The following is a 17600-nucleotide window of genomic DNA, read 5'->3' as shown; positions in this document are numbered from 1 at the left end:
AAACGTTGTCATCGAGCCACATGCACCACTTGTGCTGGCAGCTCGTTCCACACACTCACCACCCTCTGAGTGAAGATGTTCCCCTTAAACATTTCACCTTTCACACTTAACCCTTGACCTCATCCAACATCAGTGGAAAAAGCCTGCTTGCATTCACCCTATCTATAACCCTCTTAATTCTGAATTTCTTTATCAAATTTCCCCTCAACCTCCTATGCTCCAGGGAATAAAGACCTTTCCCTATAACTCAGGTCCTCAAATTCCAGCAAGCCGCTTGTAAATTTTCTCTGCACTCTCTTTCCTGTAGGCAGGTGACCAGAACTACACACAATACTCTAAATGAGGCCTCACCAACAGATTATACAACTTCAACATAACATCCCACCTCCTGAACTCCACAGACAGCAGACAGTGTTCCAGGACTCTGCCACCACAGGGGACAGTGGATCAGGCTGGGAATATTTCAGTGAAGAAGGTTATTTATTGGTGTAGTTTATGTGTTGTTGTTATGGTTTTAACATACATGTTCCCAGTCCCATGCCAGAGCCCAGGACAGCCAGTGTCACTGACCCCCAAATCGTCTCCACAGACGCTGCTAGGCCCCATGTGCATTGCCAGCAGTTTTGAACTTTCTTCCAGCACTGGTCAGCCGTGTGATGCAGGGGTTAGGTTAGTGCTGCTGCCTACAGTGCTGACTGAGTAGAGTTTGCCTGCATGGGTTCCCCCCAGTGCTCTGGTTTCCTCCCACAGGGTTAACTGGCCACTATGAATTGCCCCATGTGTGGGTTAAGGGCAGAATTCATTTATTTAGAGATACAACATGGAACAGTTTTTCTGGTCCTTCAAACCACACCGTCCGCCAACCCACCAATTTAATCCTAGCCTAATTACAGTGACCAATTATCCTACAAAACAGTAAATCTTTGGAATGTGGGAGGAAACCAGAGCACCCAGTCACAGGGAGATCGTACACACTCCATACTGAGGACTCTGGAATTGAACTCTGAAGTCTGACTCTCTGAGTCGTAATTATTACACTACTATGGCACCCGGTGTCCGGGGGGGGGGGGAGGGTTGGAGAGAATAGAGTGGGATTGGTGCAATTGGGTGGCTGATGGTGATCACAGTGTTCATGGGTCAAGGGACAACTGGCATTTAGGCCTCAGCGAGCTGGAGTGTGAGGAGAAGAAGGCGGGTGTCAGGCAGCTCACGCAGGCCTCATTCGGTGGTAGCAATGGAGTTGGGCAAGGGATGGGGGAGCTTCCTCAGCCATCCATCGCCTTCCCCCCCTCCTCGCTCCCTCAGCCCTCTGCTCCCTTCCCTCACCACCTCAGCCCTCGGTACCCTCCATCCCTCAGTAACACACCAGCCCCACAGCCTGCCTCCCTCAATGTTGTGACCCACCCATCTCCCTCAGCTGCTGGCCCAGGGTCCCACTCCAGATCCTCAGCCTATTTCCCTCAACACCGTGTCCCTCCCATGTCCTTGTCCTGTGTCCCTCCAACCTTGGACTGCCACAACCCTTGGCTCCCATGTCTCTCCCCGCTCCCTCGGCCGAGGCTGGTTACCGTGACGACTGCAGGCCGCAGGACACCAGAATCAAAACGTCAGGCCATAAAACACAAACTTTATTAGCTGACCATGGTTAGACAAGATGCTGCAGCAAGAGGCAGGCCGTGGGCAAGGGCACCCTCACGGGGGGGGGGGTTACATGGGCACAGATCACCTCTGTGACACCCCGGGGTGAGGGCAATACACTTCATTCTTTAGTAAAAAAAAGCTCACTGTTCAGCAGTGGGGGGGGAGGGGTATCTGTGGGAGCTAGGGTGGTGGCGGGGGGGGAGGTGAATCTCAGGTCTCACCCCAGGGACCCGAACTCAGCATCAAACGGTGGACCAAGGCCTGAGGAGATGGTGGAGGAGTCACCCTGGGAAAGGGAACCCCATAACTAAGCCCCCACCCTTCCTGGGGCTCCACAGAGGCAAGTAACATGGGAGATCAAGACTGCTGTGACACAGCGGGGGAGGTGGGGGTTGAGGGGGCAGTTGTGACACAGCGGGGCGTATGGGGGGGTGAGGCTGCTGTGACACAGTGGGGGAGATGGGGGATGATGGGGCTGTTGTGACACAACGGGGGAGATGGGGTGATGATGGGGATGTTGTGACTCAGTGGGGGAGATGGGGGCTGATGGGGCTGTTGTGATGTAGACGGGGGAATGGGGGATGATGGGGCTGTTGTGACACAATGGGGGAGATGGGGTGATGATGGGGATGTTGTGACTCAGTGGGGGAGATGGGGGCTGATGGGGCTGTTGTGACATAGATGGGGGAATGGGGGTGACGGGCCTGTTGTGACACAGCGGGGGAGATGGGGTGGTGATGGGGATGTTGTGACTCGGTGGGGAAGATGGGGGCTGATGGGGCTGTTGTGACACAGCAGGGGAGATGGGGGGGTGGAGCTGTTGTGATGTAGACAGGGGTGGGTGGGGATTGAAGGGAGGGAGAGTGAGTCACAGTGTGCCTGGGAGGACGGATACTCCTCACCGTCTCCACAGGATCACTCAGTGTGCGGACGGCCCCTTCAACCCAACCTGGTCCATGCTGGAGAAAGTTGTCCCGGGAGTGGGACGGGGAGGGAGCCCGCCCAGGGCCCGCCTACCCTCTGACCCCTCTCGGACTGGAGCCAGGAATGGCAGGAGCCCAGGGTCAGGGGTGGGTGCTGGCCTCACCGACCAATGGGATTGGACATCACAGAGCAGGCGTACGGTGATCCTCGACTCTCCGTCACAGTGTGGGACACCTGGACACCCCCTCCACCCACGGGGACACCTGCCTGGAGGGTGCAAAGCCCCCGTCTTCGACAGACTGACAGACAGGAACTCGGGACAGAGACGGAGGAAGAGTAGTGGAGAAAGAAGTTGCTATCCTCTCTCCAAAACCAAGCCCTCACAGGTCCAAGGCCCCCTCTGGGAAGGATCCTGTGAGAGGGTGAGGGGGTGAAGGGGAGGGTGGGGAAGGAGGCAGGGTGGATGTGAGAGGAGAGGGGTAAAGGAGAGAGAAGGGAAAGAAAGGGGAGGGAGGAGTTGATGGGAGAGGGATTGAGAGGAGGGTATTGAGGGAAGAGAGGGACTGAGGGGACAGAGGACGAGGGGAGTGCAGTCCTTCCTCACAAGAGCACGCAAGGCTTCTTGGTCTTGATGGGGGCAGGGTTAATGACAGCACGCACAGCCTCGGCGAAGACGTCCTTGATACCGTCCTGGTTGAGGGCTGAGCACTCCAAGTACTTGACGGCCTGGATCTGCTTGGCCAAGCCGCTACCCTGGTGTTGTGATATAGGCGCCAGGCTCTGCTCTTTGAGCTTCCTGATGGTCTCGGGGTCACTGCGTAGATCCTTCTTGGTGCCCACCAACAGCATGGGCACGTCGGGGCAGTGGTGGGTCACCTCGGGGTACCACTTGTGGCGCACATTCTCGTAGGACGGGGGACTGGCGATGGAGAAGCAGATGATGAAGACGTTGGTCTGGGGGTAGGATAATGTCCGCAGCCGGTCGTACTCCTCCTGGCCGGCTGTGTCCCACAGGTTGAGGCTGACAGTCCGACAGTCCACCGTGATCTGTGCGCTGTAGTTGTCGAAGACGGTCGGGATGTACTCCTTGGGAAAGGCGTTGGTGGTATAACAGATCAGCAGGCAGGTTTTGCCCACGGCCCCGTCACCCACCACCACACACTTGATGCTCTGCATTTCCAGGTCTCCTTCAGCACATCAGCAACCTGCAGAGACGACCCCCCCCAGGAACACCCAACAGATCAGTGATAGGACAAAGAATCAACCCCCTCCCCTCCCCTCCCCCCAACTCATCCCAACCACTGACCCAGGACTGGGGTTAACCCACAGAATGCTGGAGGAACTCAGCAGGTCGGGCAGCGTCCATGGAGAGAAACAAAGAGTCAACATTTTGGGCTTGAGCCCTGCGCCAGAACCGGAAAGGAAGGGGGAAGAAGCTGGAACAAGAAGGCTGTCAGTGGGGGGGGGGGAGTACAGCTGGCAGGTGATGTGAGACCAGGCGAGGGGGAAGGTGGGTGAAAGAGATAAGGGACTGGAGAAGAAGGAATCTGATCGGTGAGGACAGTGGCCCGTGGGAGAAAGGGAAGGAGGAGGGAGACCGGTTGGGGGGGGGGGGGAGGTGACAGACAGGTGAGAAGAAGAGAAGGGGTGAAAAAGGAATCTGATCGGAGAGGAGAGAGGACCATGGGGGAAGTGGAAGGAGGAGGGGAACCAGAGGGAAATGCTGGGCAGGCGAGGAGGATAAGGAGTGAGAGGGGAATGGAAAAAGAGAGAAGGGGGAATGGGGAGAAATCACTGGAAATTAGAGACCTTGATGTTCATGCTGTCAGGTTGGAGACTACCCATTCAGAACGTGAGGTGAGGTGTCAGTGACGGGTGGAGAATTTGCCCCAGGCCCCGTGGCAGTGGGTAAAACCACCAACACCAGGCACCCCCGAGAAACACCTCCTCTGAAACCCCCACCATCCAGAGCTGACAAGTGTAGCTGTAACACACTACTCCTTCAACACAATCATTGTTATCGTTAATGAGCAGAGTGAACCCTGCTTGATGAGTGCAGGGGTGGGAGGCAATCTATGGGGTCAGGAACACGTGCCCCCATTTGCCTGGGGTGGCTGATATGGGGCACGGAGAAATAAGACTGACAGGTCTACACCGTAAGACACAGGAGCAGAATAAGGCCATTCAGCCCATCAAGCCTGCCATTCCTTCATGGCTGATTTATTATCCCTCTGGGACCCATTTTCCTGCCTTCACCCCGTAACCTTTGACTCCCTTACCCAGAACCTATCAACCTCCACCTTAAATATACCCAATGACCTGGCCTGCACAGCTGCCTGAGACAATGATTCCAGATTCACCACCCTTTGTCTAAAGAAATTCTTCCTCACCTCTGTTCTAAATGGACATCCCTCTGGCCCTAGACTCTCCCACCGTAGGAAACACCCTCTCCACATCCACTCTATCCTGGCCTTTCAATATTTGATAGGTTTCAATGAGATCCCCCTCCCATTCTTCTAATCTCCCAATACAAGCCCAGGTGCTCCTCAACATTTCACTCCCCGCAGCCTTGTGTCGTCCACCTTCATGGCCACCGACTGACAGCAGCATTCTCTGCAGCCCCCTCGTTCATACCTCCCCATCATTACAGCATCAGCTTGGGAAATCTGTGCCAAGCCCCAGCCGCCCTCCTGATCGGAATTTTGTGATGTTAGCGACTCCAGCTTCCTCATTTTCACTGAGTGTTCTGCGTCACTTTCTACTCCCCTGAAGGAGGCCAGTGCAGGCAGTTCTACTTCCCCAGCAGTTTCCCGACAGAGAACGAACAAAAACTGCAGATTCTGAAAACCTGCGAGCACAAAGTGCTGACTATACTGCATGACACTTAAGCTGCATGTAAGAATAGATCACAGCATGACCAGCTCCCCAGACTCAGTTGTGGTTGCAGCCCAGTTCAGAGAACATAGAACAGCACAGTACAGGCCTTTTGGCCCACAATGGGGTGCTGAAATTCCAATCCTCTCTCTAACCATCCTCTCTAATAGTTTGCCCACCATGAAGTAGGATTCACTGGTCTATAATTCCCAGGATTATCCCTACTGTATTTGTTGGCCACCCTCCAGTCATCTGGTACCACTCCTGTAGCCAGTGAGGATACAAAGCTCATCGCCAGAGATGCAGCAATCTCTTTCCTTGCTTCCTGTAGCAACCTGGGGTTTCTCCCACCCAGCTCCAGGGACATAGCTCTCCTAATGTTCTTCAGCACATTCTCTTTCTTAACGTTGACATGTTTTACCAAATCAGTGTGTTCTATGCTGTCCTCAGTCGTCAAGGTCCCTCTCACTGGTGAATACTGGAGCAAGGTATTCATTAATGACGTCCCCTGCCTTGTCCAACACCAGGCACATTTCCCCTTCTAGCCCGGTGGCTCCTACCTTCACTCCAGTCATCCTCTTGTCCATCACGTACATGGCAAGGCCTCCTCATGTCCCCTCTGTCCATTCTTAACCTGTCCCGATTACCCCCGCATGCTCCAGAGCCCTGTCTGATCCTTGCTTCCTAAACAGTAAGTAAACTTCTTTCTTCCTCAGAAAGATTTATTTTTCTCTGACCCCACCCTCTGCACTGTTCTCCATCTCAATTTTAATCTCTGCCTGTGAACCAAAAACTTCCATGTCCTTGCACCCATCTTCAGCTGACTCTGATCAGAGAAGCCAGAATCAGAGGGTCTGACAGGGCTCATGACGTCACATATGTAGAGCATAGAACACTACAGGCCCTTCAGTCTACGATGTGCTGCCAGCCCTTTAACCTGTTCTTAGCCCTCCATTTTTCTATCATCCATGTGTCTCTGAAATGTCCTGAATGTATCTGCCTCTACTACCACCCCAAGTGCTTCTCATACCCCCTGCAGCTCTCCTACTGTAAGATCACGCACCCACCACCGTGTAAAAAAAACTACCTCTGACATCCCCCTATACTTTTCTCCAGTCACCTTAAAATTATGCTCCCTTGTATCAGCCATTTAGAGTCTTGGAAAACGTCTCTGGCTGTCCACTCTGTCTGACTCTCATCTGGTTCTCCTCTATCAAGTCACCTCTCATCCTCCTCTCTGAAGAGAAAAACCCGAGCTCATTCTACCTCTCCTCATAAAACATGCCGTCTACTCCAGGCAGCATCCTGGTAAATCCCCTCTATGCCCTCTCTAAAGCTCCACATCCTTCCTCTAAAGAGGTGACCAGAACTGAGCACAATATTCCGAGTGTGGTCTAACCAGAGTTTTATCGAGCTGCAACTCTATCTCACAGGTCTTGAACTCAATCCTCAGACTAATGAAGACCAACACACCATACACCTTTTAAACCACCATATCAACTTGTGTGGCAACTTTGAGGGATCTATGGACATGGCCCCCAAGATCCCTCTGTTCCTCCACACTGCTGAGAGTCCTGTCATTAACCCTGTGTTCTGTCCTGAAATCCCACCCTCCAAAACGAATCAGTCCACACTTTTCCGGGTTAAACTCTGCCTGGCACTTCTCAGCCCATGTTCTGTCACAAGTGTTCTCCAGCTGGTTCAGCGGTGTACGGATGTAGAGAACATCAGGTTACAGCTGCAAACATCAGCATCCCATTTGGCCCTCCTCCTCCAAACCAGAGGTTCCCAACTGTTTTTATGCATGGCCCCAGGTTGAGGACCCCTTCAACCTTTCTGTCCAAAGCCCCTTTTGGTGTTAAACACAGGAGATTTTGCAGATGCTGGAAATCCAGAGCAACACCACAAACTGCTGGAGGAACTCAGCAGGTCAGGCAGCGTCTATGGAAAGGAATAAAGTGTCGATGTTTCAGGACCTGATTAAGGGTCTCAGCCCAAAACGTCAACTGTTTATTCCTCTCCGTAGATGCTGCCTGACTTGCTAAGTTCCTCCAGAATTGTGAATGTGTGTGTTAAACTCTAAAAAGTTGTTATTGTCCCTGCCTCAACCATCTCCTCTGGCAGCTCGTTCCATACACCCACCACCCTCCGGGTGAAGAAGTTGCCCCTCAGCTTCCTATTAAATCCCTCCCCTACTACCTTAATCCTGTGCCCTCTGGTTCTAGATTCTCCAACCCCAGGGGAAAGACTGCACATTCACCCTATCCACACCCCACATGATTTTACACCCTCCATAAGGATGTCCTACAAATCTACGCTCCAGCGAACGGTCCTACCCTATCCAACCACTCCCTGTAACACAGATCCTCCAGTCCCAGAAATCCACAAGAACATGAGGCACAGGAGATGAGTTCGGCCCATCAGGCCTGCTCCGCCATTCCATCATGGCTGACCTATCATCCCTCTCAACCCAATTCTCCTGCCTTCTCCCCATAACCTTTGACGTCCTGACTAATCATGAGCCTATCAATCTCCGCTTTAAATATACCCAATGACTTGGCCTCCACAGCCCACCGGCAATGAATTCCACAGATTCACCACCCTTGGGCTGATGAAATTCCTCATCTCTGATCTAAAGGGATGTCCTTTGATTCTGAGGTTGTGCCCTCTGGTCCTAGACTCCCCCACTATTGAAAACGGCCTTCCAGGCCTTTCAATATTCAATGGGTTCCAATGAGATCCCCCTTCATTCTAACAAACTCCAGCACGTACAGGTCTAGAGCCATCAAATGCTCCTCATATATTAACCCTTTCATTCTCGTGAACCTGCTCTGGACCCTCTCCAATGCCAGCACATCTTTTCTTCGACAAGGGGCCCAAAACTGCTCACAATACTCTGACTGCAGTCTGACAAATGCTTGATAAAGCTTCAGCATCACATCCTTGATTTTATATTGTGGTCCTCTAGAAATGAATGCTCACATTGGATCACTCACCAATTCCCCAAGATGGGGTGAGTTGGACTGGGCGGAGTGACAGGGGTCACAGATTTGTGCTGGGTTTCAGTCCGAGGGTGAGTAACAGCTGATGTGGTGGAGACGGGCAAAGCTACGGTACAGAAGTGTGGACAATGTGAGAGCTGGACAACGTCACCCCAAGGCAACCCTGAGACCTACTGTCAGTCCAACACATTGATGCAATCACAAAGAAGGCACAGTAGTGGCTGTACTTCATTAGGAGTTGGTATGTCACCAAATACTCCAGCAAACTTCTACAGAAGTACTGTGGAGGGTATTCTGACTGGTTGCATCACCATATGGTATGGAGGGGCCACGGCACAGGACCAGAAAAATCCTCCCCAGGGCCAAAGACATCTTCAGAAGGTGATACCTCAGAAAGGCGGTGTCCATTATTAAGGACCCCATCACCCAGGACATGCCCTTTTCTCACTGCTACCATCGGGGAGGAGGTACAGGAACCTGAAGACACACACTCAGTGTTTCAGAAATAGTTTCTTTCCTTCCGTCATCAGATTTCTGACAGGCAATGAGCCCATGAACACTACCTCACTATTTCACTGTCATTTTGCTCTGCACACTTTATTTACTTTTTGTATTGTAACTCCCTCCCTGCCCAAACTATTCACAGAGCCCCCTCCCTCCCTGAACTAATCCCAGTGCCCCTCCCTCCCACACCCCTCTGTCGTTCCCCAAAACCTATCCCACTACCCTAATCTCCCCTTTAAGAGACTCTTAGTTATGGATGACAGAAAGATGGAGGGCTATGTGGGAGGGAAGCATTAGATTGATTTCACAGTAGGTGTAAAAGGTTGGCACAACATTGTGGGCCGAGTGGCCTGTGTTCTGTATGTCAATGACAATATACCAGATTCTGATTCTTGATTCCCTACTTGTGAATCTCCTTGCACTCTCCCAAGCTGTGTGATTGAACTTCCCGTCCCTCTCCCTGCACGACCAAGAGTTAACATTTTCCACTTCACTACCTCTCCCACCCCCAGGGGAAAGATTCCACCCCCCCCCCGCCACTACAGTCACTGCTTGAGATGTTTGCCTGCTGATCCTGCTCTCGATTCCCTGTCTAGAGAGAGAGCAGCTTCACACTTCCGGAGCTCTACCTACCCCATCGTCAGCAGCCGTGGTTTAGTCCATTGGTGTCTGCCAGGCCAAAAACTCTCTGTTCAATCAGACCTCAGTGCCAGTGACCCCGGGCTGGGGGAAGGCAGCCAATCGGCTGAGGGTTCACTGACCCCTCTCCTGCTGGAACAGGACTGGACAGAGAAGTGTCATACGTCCAGGGTTTCTACACCTTGCTGCCCAGGGTGTGGGGTGTGGGCACACCGCACACAGCTCGTACAGTGGAAACACACACCGTGTTGAGCCAGAGCCACTGAAGAGAGAAAAAGTAGCTTTCTTTTGTCACATGTACATTAAAACATGAAAATCATGCAGTGAAATGCAAGAGATTCTGCAGATGCTGGAAATCCAGAGCAACGCACACAAAATGCTGGAGGAACTCAGCAGGTCGGGCAGCATCTACGGAAATGGATAAATAGTCGACATTTTGGGCTGAGACCCTCCTTCAGGACTGAAAATGAAGGGGAAGATGCCAGAATAAAAAGGTGGGGGGGAGGAGGGATGGGGGAATGGGAGGGAAAGGACAATGGCTGGAAGGTGAGCAAGTCTCAGAGAGTGAAATGCATTGTTTTGTGTCCGAGGATGTGGGGGAGCAGTCCACAGTTGTCACCACATTTCCAGCATCAACATAGCAAGTCCACAGCTCACTAACCCTAACCTGTACATCTTTGTAATGTGGGAGGAGACGCACACTGTCACGGGGAGAACATACAACCTCCGTACAGACAGCGATGGCACTGACCTCCCAACGGTGTGATCGGTGCTGTCAAACTATGCACTAATCACTACGCACTGTGTGGTGACTACGCCCAGCTCAACTTAACCCTTCTGCGTACAGAATGCCCGTTTCCTGCTCAGTCACGTGCCTATCGAAGAGCCTGGTAGACTTCCCTGTTGTACTGGTCAGTGCGGTCAGCGAGAAGGTTCTTGACCGCCAGCAACCTGAGTTCAGTTCCCAGCACTGTTGCTATGTTCTCAACATGACCATGTATGTTTCCTCCGCGTGCTCCAGTTTCCTCCCACGGAACGAAGGGTCAGTAAGTTGTGGGCATGATATATTGGCTTCATGGCAGCATGGCCACGGGGGGGTGGGTGCTGACCCCAGCACATCCTCCAACTGTGGTGGACACATTGTAATGTATGTTTTGTTGTATATGTGACAAATAAAGCCCATCTTTCATATCTGCCTCTATCACCAACCCAGGCAGGGCATTCCAGACACCCACCACTCTCTGTGTAAAAAAAACTTGTCCTTCACATTTCCTTTGCAATCACACTCTGTCATCTTAAATGCATGCCCTCTGGTATTAGACATTTCAACCCTGGGAGAAAGACACTGTCTGTCTATTCCATCAGTGCCTCTCTGAATCTTACAAACCTCTATCAGATCTCTGCTGCTCCAGAGAAAATCAACTTCCTGTTACAGCACATGCCCTATCAACCAGGCAGCATCCTGGTGAACCTCTTCTGCACCCTCTCCAAAGCTTCAACATCCTTCCTGTAGTGGGGCAACTAGAATTGTATGCAGTTCTCCAGATATGACCTAACCAGAGTTTTAGAAGTTAATCTACCCAGGAAATGACACTAACTGTAGGTACACTGAGATATGGACACGGACACACACATACAGGCACGGAGCCATTCAGTTAATCCACCGGCCTGCTCCCCATCCATTTTCCCCAGGTCCCACATTTCCATATTTGGGAATGCTGGAATTCCCAGCCCCCAGACCGAGCTGCCAGCCATCAAAGGCAGGAGAGAGAGAGAGGAAAGATTCTCCTACAGTGTGTGCCCTCCCGTTGCCTCAGCCCCTGGGATGGGTTCTGGGGGGCAGGCAAATCCGGAACATGGAACTCGGAAGTTGGGAAAGCCCATTCCTGGCACAGACTGAGGACGAGCTCCACAATTGCGTCAGGCGGAGAGATCGGAACCAGGTGTCGAAAGTGTTGGCCAACTTGTCACTCCTGTCAGTGACAGTGACAGTGACAGCTTCCTGTTCACACTGGGGGAGGTGGGGGTAGTGAATGAGGGTCAGGGTGGGGAGGGAGTGAGGGAGGGGGGAGTGGAAGAGGACAGAGGAGGGAGGGGGGAGTGGAAGAGGGCAGGTGGGGGAGGGGTAGCTAATAGGGGAGGGGACACAGGAGGAGAGGAAGAGGGGGAGGGTGTGAGAGAGGGGAGGGGGCGTGTGGAGGGGTGGGAGGGTGGGGAAGTGTGGTGAGGGGGGAGTATGGTGAGGGTGGGGAAGTGTGGTGAGGGGGGAGTATGGTGAGGGTAGGAGTGTGGTGAGGGTAGGAGTGTGGTGGGGTGTGGTGAGGGGGGAGTGTAGTGAGAGGGGTAAAAGGAGAAGGGGTGAGAGGAGGGGAGAGTGTGGGGGAGGGGAAGAGGGGTGGGGTGGAGGGAATGGGAAGAGGTGGAAGTAGAGGGAGAAGTGAAGAAGGAGGGAGAGAGATAGAGGGCGAGAGGGAGAGGAAAGAGTCCGCCTCAACGTCCCAAAATTACCGATCGGCTGGAATCGTTAATCCTTCTTCCTTCCTCTCCCACCCGGACCCCCCGGACCCTCCTCACCCCACCCGCTCCGCTCTCACTGTTTCACCAAAACTTTTCACAAAGATCTGAAAGTTTTGTAAAGTTTGCGCGGGTCCGGACTCCCCCGGGTCCTCGCGCCCGCCGCCGCCCTCAGCTGCCGGCGTTCCCTCCCCACCGCTTCCCCTCAGCTCACATCTCCCCCCCAACCCCAACCCTAACCCCAACCCGGACCCTGACCCCGACCAGCACCCCTTATACCGCTCCTTCCCCTCACCTCGCATCGCCTCCGCTCTCCGCCGGCCCGTTGATCGAGGAAGTGTACGCCCGCGGAGGAAGTCGCCCCAGTGACAGCCCCCAGGAAATGGCGAGGCCGGGAAACTGTTAAAAGGGCAACGCGGCTGTTCCTCGTGGGGCCCACCGGGGCCGGGAAGGTGAGAGGGCAGAAGCAAGAAAGGAGGGTGAGAGGAAGGGGGAGGGGAGGGGAAGGGAAACGGAAAGAGAGGTGGGGAGAAGGAAAAGGAGGGGTGGGGAGGAGCAAAGGGTAGGGAAGGGAATAGTGAAGGGCATGTGAGGAGGTGAACGGTTTAACCATATCATGGGGGGGGGTACAAAAACCTCAAATGTTATTCAATCCTGAACATCTTGTCAACTTTCCCACATTATCAGAAGGCTATCTGAGTATCAAAGCCTACCTCTGACATCCTTCCAATGCTTTCCAACAATCATCTTGAAATTACCGCCGTTCATGAAAGCCATTTCTGTCCTGGGGAAAAGGTCTCTGACTGTCTGCTCGATCTGTGCCTCTTATCATCATACACCTCCATCAAGTCACCTCTCATCCTCCTTCACTCCAAAGAGAAAAGCCCCAGGTCACTCAACCTTTCCTCATAAGACAAGTTCTCGAATCCAGGCAGCATCCTGGTAAATCTCCTCTGCAACCTCTCTAAAGCCTCCACATCCTTCCTGAACAGAATATTGGAAGTATGGTTTGACCAGCACCCAGTTCCACACAGAGGGATCTGCTTTCCATACCCCTCTGGTCCATTAGACAAATTTCCCTTGTATTCTGAAATCAAACCCACATCCACCACTTGCTCTGGCACACTCTCACCACCCTCTGAGTGAAGAAGTTCCCCCTCAGGTTCCCCTTAAACATTTCACCTTTCACCCTTAACCTAATGACCTCCAGTCTAGTCTCACACAACCTCAGTGGAAAAAGCCTGCTTGCCTATATCCCTCGTAATTTCCTACACCTCTGTCAAATTTCCCCTCATTCTCCTACACTCCAGTGAATAAAGTCCGAACCTATTCACCCTTTCCCCACAACTCAGGTCCTCAAGACCCAGCAACATCCTTGTAATCCGAGGGTTCTGCCTGCCCCTGTTCACATTCAGGTCTGTGCCTGTGGCCCCTGTGGGTGGAGCACACGGGTACAATTGGGGCTTTTCCTGGAATGGGGAGGACCACAGGGGCGCCAGTGTGTTGTGGACTGAAGTGACTGTGTAATTGTAAATAGTGTTGTGTTGTCAGGTCCTCCATCGGTCAGGGTCGACCAAGGATCTTGGGTCCTGGTTGCAAACCAGGGCAGTACGACACGACATGGAGAGCAAGCATGTAGCAAACTCCCCCTCTCCACGCATCTGATGAACCAGATACAGTTTGGTACCGGCAGTGCTGCAGGAGACACCAGTTAGCAGGGAACTCGTTGTAGGACTGCCATGGAGACTCCAGCTCCAGACGTTTCCTCGGAGTTTACTACCAAAGCCGTCCCCATGAGTGGGTGTTGAGATCAGACTTTTCCTTCTGCCAACCATGGCCGATGAGCCCCACCAAGGTGCCAGTAACCTGCCTCTGCCCTTTTCCTGTCAGTAGAAACAGTTCCACAGGGCTTAGTAGCTAATCCACACGTGAAGAGCAGGAGCTGGACATGGTTACCAGAGGCTATTAGAGACGCACGCCATTGGGAGCATTTAATAGGTTGGTTGTTGGTGTTCAGACGTTTTATGGCAAGATATGGAAGTAGATTACCAGGCCTTTCTTCCCTGCAGTTACTGCTGCTGACCCAGCTGGGTTTGAACTCAAGACCTTCTGCCTTGAGATCCAGTGCTGATGCCTCTACTCCACCAGCCGGACACCATTTAATAGGTAGTGGGAGCTTATCCCCACGACCCCTGTCCCGGCTATGACAACTTTAAGGAGCCTGGTATTGCGAAGTACTGAAGTATTGTACTGCAATCACTGAATAAACTTCCTTTCAAAAAGATAAAAAGTATTATCAGTGTTAGTGAAGCGCGCCGATCAAAGTGAGAGTGCACTGAGAATTAACTTTACGGATTGCCAGAAGCTTGTTGGCAGCGACATATCTTGTGAGGTTTGTTGTTCTGCAGCAGCAGTACAACGCAAGGCATATTAAAAATCACTACAAGTTACAAAAGTATGTTGTGCAAAAGTGAAATAACGCAAAGGTGTTCGTGGACCGTTCAGAAATCCACTGGCAGAGGGGAAGGAGCCGTTTCTAAAACCCTGAGTGTGGGTCCTTTGGCTCCTGTACCTCTTTCCCAGTGGTACCAACGAGAAGAGGGCATGGACTAGACAGTGATGGATGCTAACAACAGGAATTCTGCAGATGCTGGAAATTCAAGCAACATACATCAAAGTTGCTGGTGAACGCAGCAGGCCAAGCAGCATCTATAGGAAGAGGTGCAGTCGACGTTTCAGGCCCAGACCCTTCGTCAGGACTAACTGAAGGAAGAGTGAGTAAGGGATTTGAAAGCTGGAGGGGGAAGGGGAGATGCAAAATGATAGGAGAAGACAGGAGGGGGAGGGATGGAGCCAAGAGCTGGACAGGTGATAGGCAAAAGGATATGAGAGGATCATGGGACAGGAGGTCCGGGAAGAAAGACGGGGGGGGGGGAACCCAGAGGATGGGCAAGAGGTATATTCAGAGGGACAGAGGGAGAAAAAGGAGAGTGAGAGAAAGAATGTGTGCATAAAAATGAGTAACAGATGGGGTACGAGGGGGAGGTGGGGCATTAGCGGAAGTTAGAGAAGTCGATGTTCATGCCATCAGGTTGGAGGCTACCCAGACGGAATATAAGGTGTTGTTCCTCCAACCTGAGTGTGGCTTCATCTTTACAGTAGAGGAGGCCGTGGATAGACATGTCAGAATGGGAATGGGATGTGGAATTAAAATGTGTGGCCACTGGGAGATCCTGCTTTCTCTGGCGGACAGAGCATAGATGTTCAGCAAAGCGGTCTCCCAGTCTGCGTCGGGTCTCACCAATATATAAAAGGCCACATCGGGAGCACCGGACGCAGTATATCACCCCAGCCGACTCACAGGTGAAGTGATGCCTCACCTGGAAGGACTGTTTGGGGCCCTGAATGGTGGTAAGGGAGGAAGTGTAAGGGCATGTGTAGCACTTGTTCCGCTTACACGGATAAGTGCCAGGAGGGAGATCAGTGGGGAGGGATGGGGGGGACGAATGGACAAGGGAGTTGCGTAGGGAGCGATCCCTGCGGAATGCAGAGAGAGGGGGGGAGGGAAAGATGTGCTTAGTGGTGGGATCCCGTTGGAGGTGGCGGAAGTTACGGAAAATAATATGTTGGACCCGGAGGCTGGTGGGGTGGTAGGTGAGGACCAGGGGAACCCTATTCCTAGTGGGGTGGTGGGAGGATGGAGTGAGAGCAGATGTACGTGAAATGGGGGAGATGCGTTTAAGAGCAGAGTTGATAGTGGAGGAAGGGAAGCCCCTTTCTTTAAAAAAGGAAGACATCTCCCTCGTTCTAGAATGAAAAGCCTCATCCTGAGAAAGGGCCCCAAACAGTCCTTCCAGGTGAGGCATCACTTCACCTGTGAGTCGGCTGGGGTGATATACTGCGTCCGGTGCTCCCGATGTGGCCTTTTATATATTGGTGAGACCCGACGCAGACTGGGAGACCGCTTTGCTGAACATCTACGCTCTGTCCGCCAGAGAAAGCAGGATCTCCCAGTGGCCACACATTTTAATTCCACATCCCATTCCCATTCTGACATGTCTATCCACGGCCTCCTCTACTGTAAAGATGAAGCCACACTCAGGTTGGAGGAACAACACCTTATATTCCGTCTGGGTAGCCTCCAACCTGATGGCATGAACATCGACTTCTCTAACTTCCGCTAAGGCCCCACCTCCCCCTCGTACCCCATCTGTTACTCATTTTTATGCACACATTCTTTCTCTCACTCTCCTTTTTCTCCCTCTGTCCCTCTGAATATACCTCTTGCCCATCCTCTGGGTCACCCCCCCCTCCTTGTCTTTCTTCCCGGACCTCCTGTCTCATGATCCTCTCGTATCCCCTTTTGCCTATCACCTGTCCAGCTCTCGGCTCTATCCCTCCCCCTCCTGTCTTCTCCTATCATTTTGCATCTCCCCCTCCCCCTCCAGCTTTCAAATCCCTTACTCACTCTTCCTTCAGTTAGTCCTGACGAAGGGTCTCAGCCTGAAACGTCGACTGCGCCTCTTCCTATAGATGCTGCTTGGCCTGCTGCGTTCACCAGCAACTTTGATGTATAGTGATGGATGCTGCCTCTTTGAAGGTGTAGTGCCCATGATGGAGCTGAGTGAGTTTACATTCCTGTGTATTGGAGTCTCCAAACCAGAGAGTGATGCAACCAATCAGAATGCTCTCCCCGGTACAAACTTGCCAAATTTCCTCGACCTCCTGAAGAGATATAGCCTCTGCCATGCTTTTGTCATGATCGCATCAATGTGTTGGGTCCAGGATTGACCCTCAGAGATGTCCACACCCAGGAACTGGAAACTGCTGACCTCTCCACGGATCAGGACTGGTGTGCATTCCCTCGACTTTCCCTTCCTGAGGTCCACCATCAGTTCCTCACTTACTGGTGTTGAGTGCGTGCTTGTTGCCGTGACACCACACAGCCAGTCAAGCTATTTCACTCTGTAACGCACTTGTTTGTGTGACATACGGCCCTGAGGCAGGCTGCACGATTTAGGCTGTTTTTGGGTGGGAGGTCTTCTGGAAAAGAGGTGCCCTAGAGTCATAGAGAAGTACAGCACAGAAAAAGGCCCTTCAGCCCATCTAGTCCATGCCAAAACCATTTAAACTGTCTGTTCCTAACGACCTGCACGAGGACCACAGCTCTCCATATCCCTACTGTCCATGTACCTATCCAAACATCAGTTAACCATTGAAATCGAGCTCACATGGACCATTTGTGCTGGCAACTTGTTCCACACTCTCACCACCCTCTGAGTGAAGATGTTTCCCCTCATGTTTCCCTTAAATTTCTCACCTTTAACCCTTAACCCGTGACCTCTGGTTATAGTCCCACCCAACCTCAGAGGGAAATGACTGCTTGCATTTACCCTATCTATACCATACATAACTTTGTGTACATCTTTCTAATCTCCTCTCAATTTTCTATATTCTAAAGAATATGGTTCTAACCTATTCCGTCTTTCCTTATAACTCAGG

At 52.2% G+C, this 17600-nt stretch overlaps 1 protein-coding gene across 2 annotated transcripts; it reads right to left on the bottom strand.

The window, feature by feature from the left end:
- Positions 1–2469: 2469 nt before the first annotated feature.
- Positions 2470–12534, bottom strand: LOC134349845 (rho-related GTP-binding protein RhoG-like). Of its 2 annotated transcripts, none has more exons than XM_063054793.1 (2): positions 12394–12534; positions 2470–3770 (listed from the first exon to the last, which is right to left on the bottom strand). In XM_063054793.1, exon 2 carries the CDS (start codon positions 3739–3741, stop codon positions 3166–3168), a length of 576 nt encoding a protein of 191 aa, XP_062910863.1. In that variant the 5' UTR covers positions 3742–3770; positions 12394–12534; the 3' UTR covers positions 2470–3165. The 2 variants fall into 2 exon arrangements, with proteins under 2 accessions (XP_062910863.1, XP_062910864.1); XM_063054794.1 differs by lacking the exon at positions 12394–12534 and adding an exon at positions 9579–9854.
- Positions 12535–17600: the final 5066 nt, after the last annotated feature.

Source organism: Mobula hypostoma, chromosome 7 (genome assembly GCF_963921235.1).
Source record: "Mobula hypostoma chromosome 7, sMobHyp1.1, whole genome shotgun sequence".
In the NCBI taxonomy this organism is placed as follows: domain Eukaryota; kingdom Metazoa; phylum Chordata; class Chondrichthyes; order Myliobatiformes; family Myliobatidae; genus Mobula; species Mobula hypostoma.
Note: the sequence above shows the minus strand (reverse complement) of the source record. Positions and strands in the feature narration are given on the sequence as shown.

Coding starts and splice junctions, on each gene's coding strand:
- LOC134349845 (XM_063054793.1), bottom strand. CDS start 3,741: ATGCAGAGCATCAAGTGTGTGGTGGTGGGTGACGGGGCCGTGGGCAAA.